This window comes from Anoplopoma fimbria, chromosome 10 (genome assembly GCF_027596085.1).
Source record: "Anoplopoma fimbria isolate UVic2021 breed Golden Eagle Sablefish chromosome 10, Afim_UVic_2022, whole genome shotgun sequence".
NCBI lineage: Eukaryota > Metazoa > Chordata > Actinopteri > Perciformes > Anoplopomatidae > Anoplopoma > Anoplopoma fimbria.
The window spans coordinates 1,562,501-1,576,749 of NC_072458.1; the positions used below are offsets into that span (position 1 = coordinate 1,562,501).

General features: G+C 42.0%; 1 protein-coding gene across 2 annotated transcripts in view; it reads left to right on the forward strand.

Annotated features, from left to right (window-relative positions):
* The window catches only part of smap2 (small ArfGAP2), a 13,253-nt gene extending 1,413 nt beyond the window's left edge, over positions 1 to 11,840 (forward strand). Inside the window, exons 2-9 of one of the 2 annotated variants that reach the window (XM_054605942.1) lie at positions 8,384 to 8,517; positions 9,308 to 9,472; positions 9,656 to 9,715; positions 10,089 to 10,146; positions 10,299 to 10,456; positions 10,848 to 11,028; positions 11,185 to 11,667; positions 11,754 to 11,840. In XM_054605942.1, coding sequence (XP_054461917.1) covers positions 8,384 to 8,517; positions 9,308 to 9,472; positions 9,656 to 9,715; positions 10,089 to 10,146; positions 10,299 to 10,456; positions 10,848 to 11,028; positions 11,185 to 11,663 — 1,235 coding nt within the window. In that variant the 3' untranslated portion in view covers positions 11,664 to 11,667; positions 11,754 to 11,840. The remainder of the gene's footprint in view (positions 1 to 8,383; positions 8,518 to 9,307; positions 9,473 to 9,655; positions 9,716 to 10,088; positions 10,147 to 10,298; positions 10,457 to 10,847; positions 11,029 to 11,184; positions 11,668 to 11,753) is intronic. The other variant, XM_054605943.1, reaches the window with a different exon arrangement.
* Positions 11,841 to 14,249: the final 2,409 nt, after the last annotated feature.

The following is a 14,249-nucleotide window of genomic DNA, read 5'->3' on the forward strand; positions in this document are numbered from 1 at the left end:
CCATTTGATACCAATATGTCCTAGATTTCAAACTGGGTCTGATGCACCTCAGTGCTACTGGTGCTGTTGAGATTGGTACAATAGGCCTCTCCATAGCGTGTCCGAGAAGTGGTTTAACAGGGAAGCTGCATTTCACTTCCACATGCCTTCCACTGCTCCCTCCTCAGTCATAAATTCTCAAGTGAAGGCCCTGAATGTATCACTGCGGGCTGCCAGGCAGGGGACACCCTTGGGATTCCTCGTGAAAACTTTATGAATGATGCGAGTAAGCAGCTCCCCATATTAAACAGGGATTAAGCCGTGTTCTGTAGTGCTGCATTCAGGTTCAGATCTGTACTTGCTTCTTTAACAAACACAGGTACGGAGGAAAAAACAGACAAATGGACAGACAAACAACAGCAGAGAGATCCAGTGTGTACAAAGCACACTCAGAGTCAAAATCAATACGTTTTGGAAGCTTCTCTCTGGACGTAAGTGCCAGGCTGCCTCATGACAGGGGGAAACATTTATAATGTCTCAATGCTCCCACTCAGTTTATGCCTGTTCATCACAAACCACAATCTGGTTGTTTGTTTGGTGTCTCTCTTTATTTTTCTCAATCTCTGTCTGCCTCTGTGTCTCTGCTCATTCACAAAACTGGGTCTGCAACTCTGTATCTCTTTCAGGGAAGCTGCCAAATGCAGGTAAAAAAAGATCTGGAGGGCAACAAATATTTCATTAGGAACACTAAGCTCCACTGTCGATACAGACGTGGAGAGACAATCTTTTCTTTATATTAACAATTAACTAAAATGCTAAGTATTAACTAAAAAGTATGCTGATAATTGAGTTAATAACAAACCCTGTCGGTAATCTGAGTAAAAATCGAAATTGTTAGAGACAGATAGATTCTTCATATGCTTTGTTTTATTTTTCAGTTTTCTTGCTTTAATGTTGCTGTTAAAACATCCGAGGTTAAATGTTTTCATCAAATCTATTCTTAGACACTCGCACAGTGCATTCACAGTAAATAGACAATGGCTAGATCTGTGCAGCGCTTTGTTGAGATGACATGTGATTTCAAGGTCTTAGTTGGATTCAAATGGGAGACTTCACCAGGACTTTGTGAATGCTTCGTTTTACAAAACAAGGTTTTGTTCAAGATCATATGGCCTTTGGATGGTTTTTTGAATAAGATATAAATAGGTTTGCAGACGTTGTTAGACTTTAGGCAAACGCACTTGTGACTGTTCAGAAGTAAAAAAAATAAAAAAAAAAAAGGCTCTCTGATCAGACTCTTTGAGCTTATTTAAAGACGGGACTGTTTTTGAAGTGGTGGATTTTTCTTGTCCCATGGAGAGACGGATTTAGAACACTTATGTTTGATTGTTGTTGTCTTTGATTTGCTGTCTGCCACATCTTGCTTCTCCGCCAGTCTTCTCTCTTTTTCTCACATACTCGAACATGCAGTCATCTTTTGTCTTTTCTTTGATTGGCATGACTTCACTGTGCAAAACAGACTGGTCCAATTAGAAAGCAGATGAGATTAGGGGTTAGTGGAGGACACGAAGGATGCAGAAAAAAATAAATTTCTTTACTTCTTTAGTGGTCTTTTACTAAAATCTTAAGTGTGGAAAAAAAAAATCTGTTTGCACTTAACCATGTAATAACATATGGCTCCACATTGATTGAAGTGTCGCAAATCACCCTCGATTCCCACCTTTTTTTTTTTCATGAAACTGTGCATAAAAGCTGACACCTCCTAACCGATTAGCACCTCTCCATGAATCCACCGTCTAAGTGTTACACTTGGGAGCATTAGCTGACGAGCTCACACACACACACACACACACACACACACACACACACACACACACACACACACACACACACACACACACACACACACACACACACACACACACACACACACACACACACACACACACACACACACACACACGTGTGCACACCTTAAAAGCACTTGTCCCCTCCCCTTCCTTGTCTCAAATCAGGCTTTTGACCATATGGCTTGTGATGAGGTTTGGTCTAATCTTGTTTGCTTTGACATAGATTACTGTGCGTTTATCACCCCCCCCCCCCCCCCACCCCCCCCCCTCTGGGTGATTTGAAGAGGAAGTGGCAAGACTTGTGGAGCTAAATGCATGCTAACAGCAGCACATGAAAACACAAAAACACATTAACGATGCCATTAGGATCATCCCCATCTGCTGTATGCTAACTGTACAGACACTGCAGCGATTAAATCATCTCGCTGCCTTTTGACTGCAGTTTAGTGCCTGTGCTGTCCAACTTCCTGTCTCTATTTTTTCCTCTGTACCACATGACTTACTCTCAATGTGACACTTCTACTGTAAAACCTCACTACTGCCAGGAAATAATGAAGAGATGAGAGAGAGAGAGAGAGAGAGAGAGCGAGGGTGAGGCAGGTGCATAATGTAGTCAACATTTCTACCTCTGGCTTCAGTCTCAAGGGGCCGCTTACGTGTGTGTGTGTGTGTGTGTGTGTGTGTGTGTGTGTGTGTGTGTGTGTGTGTGTGTGTGTGTGTGTGTGTGTGTGTGTGTGTGTGTGTGTGTGTGTGTGTGTGTGTGTGTGTGTGTGTGTTTGCATAAAAGCCTCGCTTCCTCTATTGTCTCCATTGTACTTGTGTTTACGTACACGCCGGGCACCGGTTGCCGTGGAGACGTCACCTGGTGATGTCATGCCGTTTCCCTCTGCCATCACCTAGCCACCATCCCCTTACAACCTCTAATCTCATCCAATCAGACGCCGGCAGGGATTTTCTTTGAAACAAGGAGCTGATTGGCTGTTTGTGTCCCCACGGCTGGCAAAGAGTTCAGAGTCTCACAGTACAAAGAGAGGTTGGCACGGTGGTAAAAGTCTACAGTATGTGTGTCTGGCCTGATTAACCTGTACATTTATTCTGGAATATAACAGATCCCAGGTTTGTTGTGTGGTGTTTTGATTAGATATGACTATTTCACATGTAAGCAGAGGTTAAGCTGAAGGTCTTAAAGTTAGATTTTGACAGATAGTCCCTCTATAAAACAGGGGCTTTAGATGAGGTTATAAAGTAGGACCCCATTTAGGTTGTTATCATGTCATTTTATGTACTGTATATTCCCATGTTCTCAAACTTAGTTACAAATTACAAATACTGCCTTGGAGCAGTTGCCCCTTGCCCTGGTTGGTAATCAGACTTGTACAACTTTATATAACTGAAAAACACACAAAAAAAAAGAGGTAAGATCAAACATCAAGCTGCTGTGTGCAGGTTTCCTGGAAATTGCTTCATGACTGTGCAGGAAATGTGACAAAATGTGACAAATATGAGAACAAATCACATTCACAAATGTAGTAGGAATTGCAGGTTTATTGTCCTGTTTCCCCTTTTGTATCACCATTAGTAGCTTTCAAGTGAAAAATAGAGTCCAAGTATGAGAATATAAACCGTATACAGTACTGTAGTGTTTGTGTTGCAGGTGGGATGGTATTCATTTATCTCTTATGTTTAAAGATTCCAGTGACTGATAGTTCTCTAACATTACTAAAATAATAGTCATGTTAACTACAGGGAGTACAAACAGTAATATCAGTGATAGGATGAAATTAAGCATCCAAAAATGTGTTTTGAGAAGAATCTGTAGCTTGCAGTGATGGAGTGTCTTACTCATCTTTTGACGTACAACCCATTCAAACCTCAATGACTCACCTGCAGGATCGCAGTCGTGACACTCACATTGCAACACAGATGGCATGTGTGTATTAGTAAATTATCAATATGGGTCCATCTGCTTAGCTCAGACTGGGACTGGGTCACTGGGAGGCCTCAGGGTTTCTAGCCTGGTTTAGATGCTGAGAGGCTGGAGTATGGTGGAGAAAGTGTGTGTATACAGGAGTGTGTGTTTGTGTGTGTGGTGCCGTAGGAGGACGTAGGATCCACTGATGACTGAGGCTCTGTGGGATTAACTGGGTGCATGCAGAAAGCAACGTTTATCCTTTTGGGATATAGGCTAATGAGTTATATGCACCTGCTAGTGTGTGTGTGTGTGTGTGTGTGTGTGTGTGTGTGTGTGTGTGTGTGTGTGTGTGTGTGTGTGTGTGTGTGTGTGTGTGTGTGTGTGTGTGTGTGTGTGTGTGTGTGTGTGTGTGTGTGTGTGTGTGTGTGCAAGTCAGTGGGAGTGTGTACATGAATACATATGTTCTTGTGTGCCATGTGCACTTATAGGCGGGTCAGAAAAGCAGTAACTTGGACAATGTTAATACTATGTGAGTTAATGTGTCATTCTGTTATTTAGTTTGGTTTATACGATATGAGAAGAAAGGCATCACATACAACTACAAAATGTCAAAGATGACACAATAAAGTCAAAGACGTATATCCATTCTTGTCCTGGATAACAATGATGTTGGAGTCCGGGTGACTAGGTAACATAGTACTATCAAACAAACACAATATCCAATTGCTGGCACCACAAAAACTAAATGAAAAGGTACCTGTAGTGGTGTTTGAGATACCTAGAGGCTCTTATATATATATTATGTACCACACTGAGCTGAACTGTTGGACATGCTTTGGAATTGCTTGTTTCCCCAGACCTTAAAAGGCATGTGCAACTCAGCGGCAGGGGAATTGGTCAACAGCCTTTTACTTCCTTTATCAATTAAATCAGTTCTGTTTTTCACCGTTGCCAGTCTTTAATGCTATGCTCTCATCTCAACCCATATTACTGTCGAACAAACATCAGGCAGAGAATCTGACATTTAAGGCAATTCTGTTCAGTGTGTGTGTGTGTGTGTGTGTGTGTGTTAGTTAATGCATCACTATGGTTTGTATTGTTCTATTTCCATATTTAAGATGATATATATTTTTAGAAGTTTCACAAACAAGAGAAATTCCTGGCAGTTTATTGTTCCTATCCAAGCACTGATTTTCATTTATCTCTGAATGGTACTGTCTGAAAATCCATTAGCTGGATGTATTATTCTTCCTCCTGAACATTAAGTCTATATTATTAGTTTTTTTTTACAAAGTTACATTATCTTGTTGAAGTTCACCAATCCAATTTCCAGTTTTACCACAGTTTTAACCATGGTAACACTGACTAAAATGTGTTGCTACTGTATGTAGACTTGACATTAACTGTGGCGGATTACAAAAGTCAAGTCAACTTAATTGATATGTCCAAGAGTTTACTTGTTCCATACTATACAGAAACGAATGGTAATCAATGGCAACCTTGAGGGTGAATAAATTGCATTCAAATCGTACTGAAAAAGTATACTGTAGCATGTATTCAAAAATGCATATCAATAAAAAATGTTTTAGGACATTATCAAAGTAGCAGGTGTACTGGGGGGAGAAAGACGTTGAGAGTTGAGAGTTTACAAAATGAAAGTAGCCAGTAAAGGTCCTTGCAAGTGTCGTAATCCAAATAAATTGGTGTGTGTGGGTGAGTGACAGAGAGGTTCATTATAGATGTCTGCTTGCACTCGCTCGCTGCTCGTCATACCCCCTGTACGGTTCATCCCAGCAGGCCGTCCTACTGCTAAAGTCCACCATTTGATGATTATAAAAATCCCCTCTTGTTTGTCTCTGTTTTTTGCTCTCTCCCCGGCTCTGCCTTCTCCTCCCCTGATGTGCTTCAAGCTGCATTCTGACAACCACAACCACACTCATTTTTTTTTGCCAGGATGATTCATCCATCTCCTCTGAAAAACCCTCCACTTTTGGGTTTTTTGCCCTTTTAAAATTGGACAGATTTATTAGTCAAACCTCTGTTGTACCTCAAAAGAAGGTGTTGGGATTTGTTTTTGATTACAAAAAAGAAAGGAGGAAGTTTACTCATCGCTCTTATTCAACTGTGCAGAAATGTACACTGCAATTCAATGCTTGCTCAATCTTTCCTTCCTTTTTTTAGAAGTCTATTCCTCCTACTCTCTCTCTCTACTATATCTGTTCAAAGTACCTGGAGGTGTGCATTGTTGCTGGACAGACGTGCTGTATATGGGTTCTTGCTCAAGCGCTGCATTGATTAGAACCAAAGAGGCTACTGTGGTGCAGTGTGCATGCGTGATTCACTTTAAATAACTAACCTTCATCTCCCTTCCCTCTTCCTTGGCTCACCCGGTCAGCTCACTCCTGCACACACCTGAGCTCCTGCAAACATCCATAATACCCCGTTGTAATCAGATTAGATTTACACTTGTGCTTACACCACTGGACACATGAACGCACACGTTTTGAAAAGAAAAAAAACGACAGTGTGTGATTTCATTGCAGTCCATCCAATAGTTTATGAGACATTTCAGTCAAAACTATAAAGGTCAACATCGTGGTGGAGCTAGAGAAAGACGTCGAAGGATCTCGAGAGCCTTTAGGATACATAATCTATGAACAAAGAAGACATTTTCCAGCTTTATGGAAGTCCTATAAATAGTTCTTGAGCTATTTTTCTAAAAACCCGAAATGTCAAACTCATGCTATAGGAAAAGGCCAGGATTATCAGAGTCAATAGGATTCTGGGCTCCATGGATTGACTGTATCAAATCCAATAGCAGCTGAGGTATTTCAGTCTGGACCAAAGCAATGGACCAACATGGTCCTCCCTAAAGGCCACGCCTCTAGCCTGGCTGAAAAGAGATAGAAAGTCAGTACAGTATGCAAAAAAAACAGTGGTGGCAAAAGCCCAGAAAGTGAGGGTGGAGAGCGTTATTGAAAGGGAGAATTAGAACTGTGAGCGGGAGATATGGACCGACAGAGGAGAGGAGGAGGGAGGCAGCGGTGGTGAATGAGAGAGATAAGAAATGGCGGCCAGGACACAGAGGAGGAGCATGAGAATGAGGATGAGAATGACAAACTAATTACAGCGTTGAGGGAGTTCCACACAATCGACAATGTCTCTCTCTATCTCTATGTCGGTGTCAATGTTGACAGCGGTTAAGCCGGCTTTGCAGAATAATTCCACTATTATTAGCCGGCATGACAGCTAACGCCGCAGCCAGACGGTCAGGGTGACGGACGTACTCTGTCTGTCTGGTTTGACCCTCTGCTTTTGTTTTGCTCTCTGTGCTTTTGTTTGCATTTTTCCCCATTGACTTCTTTCTTTTTCCTAATTTGAATATGCAGCATGCAAACTTTGCAACCCAGAAATACAACAAAAATAAATACAGAGCTAGTCTGATGCAGAATAACCTTTCAGCATTCATGGGTTCAGGATGCTCTGCACCAAACAAACAGGGTTTCCGCAGCTGCTGTAAAGGGGAAAGTCTTGTATGTTTGCTCTCCTCAAACTCAACTTCCTCTTTTATATGCATTAAATGGCCTTTCTTCAACTACTGCACTGGGAGAGGCCAATGAGAAATCTAAATCGGAGCTGTTCTTCCATCTAGTGGTGTAAAGGCTATAGTGCATCAACTTGTAAAGCAAGGGACTCATAGCGGAGATGAGAGGCAGAGGCAGAGGGAGGCAGGAGGAGGAGGAGGAGGAGGAGGAGGGGCAAGAAGAGAGGGAGATGTGAGGAGAGATGGGGAGAGAAGCTCCAGTATTCTCTTTGAAGCTTCCTGTATTCTCTGAAGAGGACAGTTGCATAATTTCCAGCAGGAAAGTAGCCTGACGGTGTTGTTTTTATTTCCCCCCTTCTCTGAGCTGTCTGTTCAGGCACGGATCCTAGACAGCAAGGCACATAACATGATATAAGGCTTAAACCTAGACATGGAGCACCAAGCGCTCAGATGTTACCATAAAGATGGATATGGCAGCAAGATGGAGAAAAATGGCCCACTCAGATAACCACGCTCCCACACACACACACACACACACACACACACACACACACACACACACACACACACACACACACACACACACACACACACACACACACACACCACACACAGGCTCATGACCACATGAGTAATCATCCCTGCAGGTATCCAGAGTGACTCTGTGTGTGTGTGTGTGTGTGTGTGTGTGTGTGTGTGTGTGTGTGTGTGTGTGTGTGTGTGTGTGTGTGTGTGTGTGTGTGTGTGTGTGTGTGTGTTACTTTCCACTCCCCCTCTCTCCTCTCAGTCTCAGTTCTGCAGGCTAACTCTCCTATTGGATCCCATTATGTGTCAGGTCACCGCATGACTTACACTGGATTAGATGAATTCCCAGCTGAATTCAAACTCCTAATTTAATTTCAGGAGTGTTTGTGTTTCTCTATAATTGGACTAAAATTAATCAGAGTTTTTCCACATCATTCTTCACCCAATCCACTCGCCTGCTTACTCAACCTGTATATTATACTTCTAGAGTCTCTTTTTGCCCAGTTACTTAATGCCCCCCCTTTAAAGATCCCCTGATCTAAATTTTAAACACTACCTTCCTCTCTGTTCCAGGTCCAAGATGGGCGTCCTGGAATTTGGGCATCTTCGTCTGTATCCGCTGTGCTGGTATCCATCGAAACCTGGGGGTCCACATCTCCAAGGTCAAGTCTGTCAATCTGGACCAGTGGACACAGGAGCAGGTCCAGGTCAGAGGTCACGCTACGGATAAAAAAATCAAGATGGGGATATGTGCTACGTGCTACGTGTGTGAAACACATCTTAGGGTTTTTCACACAATATTAATTACTGGGGTACAGTAACATTGTTTTAGGGTAGTAAGCTTGTACAAAAGGGGCACAAATCTTGTAAATCCTTTTCAGAGCACAGTAATATACTTACAATACCAGTTTATGTTGGTCAGATTGACTACAGTGTGGTTGATGTTCCTCATAGTGATTGTTTTTAGCCTTGGCTCATGATATATTAGGTTATTAGGTAAGGTGCCATAACATAAAAGTTGCATTACAGATATAGTTGTTATATCGGAGAACCCAGGCCAGCGTTAATGTTGTAATGAGTATGATTTATTTCACCTTAACTCTAAAATGGTTACTCCATTGTTCCCCATAGGGAGACTATTTTTATATAATTGTAAAACCTTGTACCAATATATCTATTTCTGACAGCAGGGGGAAAAGAACAAAGTCTTATTATGCGTATTCACATACAGTAGAGGAAGTAGACACTTTCTCATCAGTATGCAGCATATTCTGTCTGCGTCTGATAGGCTAGACAGTCAGCATTGTGCTTCCCAGTGGGATAATTTCCCTTTAGTCAGCATCTTTATTTTTACTCTTTTCTCTCCATCCATTAAAATAATTCACTCTTTTATTAGCTGAACTCCACTATATGCAATAAAATACACTGGATATTGTATCTTTCCTTCATTAGACTGCTTAAAATGTAACAATGTTTGTTGTGTTTTGGTGTCACTAGTGTGTTCAGGAGATGGGGAATGCCAAAGCCAAACGTCTCTATGAGGCTTTCTTACCTGAGTGCTTTCAGCGACCCGAGACGGACCAGTCTGCAGAGATCTTCATCAGGGACAAGTATGACAAGAAGAAGTACATGGATAAGGTCATTGACATCCAGATGCTTAGGGTGAGTCCACACACTCACAAACACACACACCGCACACAGAAAAAGCTTTGTGCTTGTGTCAGAAACAAAACCTGTATAACGTACTTTCTCGCCTCGCCTTTTTTGTATCTACTACTGTAAAGCTGTGCCGTTCTAACTTTAAGTGTCTGCTTGCTCAACAAATTAATTTGTTCCTCTTTTTAGAAAGAAAAGAGCTGTGACAATATACCCAAGGAACCAGTTGTGTTTGAGAAGATGAAATTGGTGAGTACTGGCTGAATCACAGCATTATAGAGAACTGATCTGCCTTAAAGATTGTTCGATTTCTAACATTAAGCTGATGCTCTGATGCCGAGTAAGTGAGTGTAGTAATAGATTGAGCTGTAGAGTGCTAGGAGAGGAAGAGTAGGAGCTAAAGAAAGAGGAGAGAGTGTGTCAGTCAGTGAGGAGAAGGTGACACGAGAGGAAGTACATCTTGAGGGTGTTTTCAGCGAGCAGTGGAAAACTGGGAGTAACTGATCTGACTGGACTGGGAAGGTCATTTCACCAGCAGGGAGTCTGGAGTGAAAGGGTTCTGTGTTCAAGCTCATTTGTCAATGCAGACGTATATTTACAGCGACTCTCTCTGTTGTGACAGAAAAAAGACGTCAGCCCCAAGACAAATCCCCCGTCTGTTACAGACCTGCTTGGATTAGGTATTGCACCTCACACACACATGCACACACTAACACCAATTTACAGCGTAGAGGGAAAAGAAAGAAATAGTTAGAGAAATAGACGGGGTTGTACTTGTAACCGCAAAATCATTTTGAATAATCATACATGCTTCCATCTGCCCCGCTATTAGATGCCCCTGCTCCCAGTGCCGCAGTGTCTAATGGTGGAGGATGTGTTCCAGACAGTAATCAGAGCCCAGCGGTGTCCAATCCAGCTCTGGCGCACTCTGCACTGGATCTCTTCAGCTCCCTACCAGCACCCTCCTCTGCTTCCTGCATTAAAACCACGGTAACACTGGAAATACTACACACAGTCTGCTCCTCACAGAGCCCTCATGTTTGTTTCCATGCACGCCTCTAGGGAAGGCAAGTCGGTCAGTCTAACATTTTGGTCCAGACTGAAATATTTTGCACGTACCAAAAAGATGAATTCTACTGATTTTTGCAAGATTTACATTTGTCATAAAGACTGAAATGTCTTGACAACTACTGGCTGGATTACCATAAATGACACCCTTTAGTTGTTGTAAATTTAGCAACCCCCTGACCTTTCATGTATCGTCATCATCAGGTTCCAATTTTAATTTGTCATTTACGATACCTGCAAAACTGTAATTCCCACTGTTGATGATAACAACTTTATCTTCGATTCATGTCACCCTGTTGCCCTCCCACTCCAGCCTGTTTCCAGCTCCATGCCTCAGAGCAGAGTGACTGCTTCGGTGCCTGACAACCTCAGTCTGTTCATGGGTTCGGCACCCAAAGCAGAGGAGGGCACTGTCAAGAAACTGTCCAAGGACTCGATTCTCTCTCTGTACGCCTCCACCCCCTCAGTGCTCGCCAGCAGTATGTCGACCCACGGTGAGCCAAACCTTCTCTCAAATGTTGTTTTTATCCATGTGTCCTTTAATCTGAATTTAGTGGGTCAGTTGGTTTCATCAAAGCGAGTAGCAAATTAACATTGTTTATTTATTACCATATGCCAAAATGGCCACTTTTTGTCTGTGATTATGTCAGCAGGCTTGTACATGAACCAAATGGGATACCCGTACGGATCGTACCATTCTTTAGCCCAGGCAGGTGGAATGGGAGGTGCCATGATGACATCACAGATGGCCATGATGGGACAGCAACAAAGCGGCATGATGGGAGTTCAACAGAACGGCATGATGGGACAGCAGGGTGCCATGGCCCAGCCAAGTGGCGTTATGGCACCACCCTACATGACGGGCATGACCCAGGGCATGATGGGACAGCAGCAGAGTGGGATGATGGTACAGCAGCAGAATGGGATGATGGGACAACAACAGAGTGGGATGATGGGGCAGCAGCAGAATGGCATTATGGGACAACAACAGAGTGGGATGATGGGCGCAGCAGCAGAATGGCATTATGGGACAACAACAGAGTGGGATGATGGCGCAGCAGCAGGTTGGAGGTTTACCTCATCAGCAGGGGTACGGAGCGCAAAATGCCCAGCTACAGTGGAACATTAGCCAGGTGTGTGTGTATTGAATTGTTTTGGCCCAGATGAATTTTGATAGTAAAAGCTTTGTTCATAACAAAGTGTGTTTTGTGTCGCTCAGATGACTCAACACATGGCCGGCATGAATGTCTACAACACCAACGGCATGATGGGATACAGCAGTCAACAAATGGGAGGGTCCGCAACTCCAAGCTCAGCGCACATGACATCACACGTTTGGAAATGATCTTCATCCATCCAGGAAGTGATGTAACACCAATGACCCACTAAGGAGAGGCGAACTGAGATGTAGGAATCTGTGGATCAGACTCTCCAGGAGACATTTTCTAATGCAAGAGAGGGGGGAAGAGGAGGAAGAGACAGGTGTGAAGAAGAACAAGGTTTGGGAAACCACTACTACCTCTCTTTCTCTCTCCTCTCTGACCATGCTTCCCTCTTCTCGACACATCCATGGCCATGTTTTGCATATTTCCATGCTTGCCTTCAGAACACTTTGGGATGATGACCAAGACAACAGGGTTAAGAGGTTCACTGGTTTCACATCTTTCTTTGTACGTTATATGTGAGAATGTGTGCGCACACATCCGCCGTATGTGGGTGTTAACAAACAAATAAAAAAACTGTTTTTTTGGGAGAATTTTACAGTTTTTTATTACTTTATCAGAATCAGAATTAAGAAGGTTAGATTAGCTAAACTCAATTGGTTTGTGTGCTTGAATTTTGACATTTATTGGAGCAAAAATGCATCCAATAATAAATATTATTGGATGAATTTCCCCAAAAGGATGAAAACATACCTTGTTGCAAGGATAAGGCTGAATAATTTCTTAATTTATTGTATAGTTCAACATTTTGGGAATTATGCTAATTTGTTTTTAGTGAGAGTCAGATGAAAGGATCGATAGATACCACTTGAGTCTGTATACCAAATATGATGCTACCACCAGCAGATGGTTAGCTTAGCTTAGCATAAACACAGGACTCTTCAGGACAAACAACTAACCTGGCTCTGTCCGAAGACTTTGACCCTTTACACATCAAACAAATGATATGCAACATGATAATCATTAGGCTTTAGATATGCTGGAATATGTATTTTGTATCTCGACAGAGCCAGGCTAGCTGTTTCCAACTGTTTCCAGTCTTTGCGCTAAGCTGTCCAGCTGCTAGCATTAGCCTAATATGTACCATGCGGACATGAAAGTGTTATCGATTTTCTCTCCCAAACTATTGATAAGAAAGTGAATAAGCATTCAGCTTATGTCAAAGCCAAAATGTTTGTTTAACCCGGCATTAACCATGTTTCTTAACATATAAGTCACAACAGAATCTGACAATTAGCTTAATTTTAGCCACAACCATATTTGTGAAGGAGCAATTGTTTTTTTTTAAGCTCACAGAGAAGTTTAAGAGTTTTGATACCTATATTACCCTTCTGATTAGAGCAGAATCAAACTATGCTATGCTAGTCTCTCTCATCGCACTTTTGAGGTAAAGGAATCAATAAATTAGCCTAGCTCTGCGTAAGTAGGAACAATTTGTAAAATCTTACAGAAAACAATATATCCCCTTCCTATATAATGAAGTTGTTCCACTATCCAACAATATTAAACATTTAAGGAATCCATTTTTATGTTGATAAGTTCCAAGATCCTCCTTGTTTCACAAGTTAAAGCAGCTACACAACCTACCTAATCAGCCCGTATTTATGATGTCTTCTACCCAATCAACAGAGGGCTTCTTTTAGAATCAATACATAATCTCAACTTTAAGTGTCTAAAATCCTAAACTGGATTTGGGAGACCAAAGATCAACGCTAGCTTTATTATGGTTGTACAGTATTCCAATGCTCTCTAACATCTGTGCAGCCGCTTAACTAGTGATTAATACAAACATTCAATTTAGCAGTCCTTTAAAAGTATGTTTGGTCAACCCTGCTCTTACATTATGAATGTTTGGGCATATCAGTTCACTGTGCTACTTCCTCAGCAAGAGTGGGACAATTAAAAAGTCACTTGCATGTATGTAAAAACGCTCACACAACTCAAGTTAATCTACCTTGTACGATAGTGGCCTCAAATGATGCTGAATGTCTGTAAGTAAGAGAGAAACAGAGAGAGAGGTGGAGACAAAAGACAACTTAAAGTACAGATCAGCCATGTTTCAGATTCTTCCACTGAATTGCATGTAGAGAATGTTTATCTAGCTCTGATTGTATATACTGTATGTTTATTGACATATCTGAATGTGTCTCTCTGAATGTTTCTCTCTACATGTCGATCGGTCTCCGAACAAGATTGACAAAATGTCTCAATGAATGTGCGTCCTGAATGTGTTTTACAACTGTGCTGGACTTCGTTTTGTACACCTGAGTATTGCTGGGGTGCGTTTGTTTTTTGATATCCTACGACTCTGTCAAGCAATTTACACTGGTGTTTCTTACGAATCCTTTGTTGTCAACAGAACCATAGTTCAACTAGTGTTTTAATGTCATATCGTCAAATTGAGAGGTCACTGTACACCTCTCCTACACAAGCCACCTCTCTGCGTCCTGACTTCTCTGAAAGCGTTTCTACACATATTAATGCTTATAAAT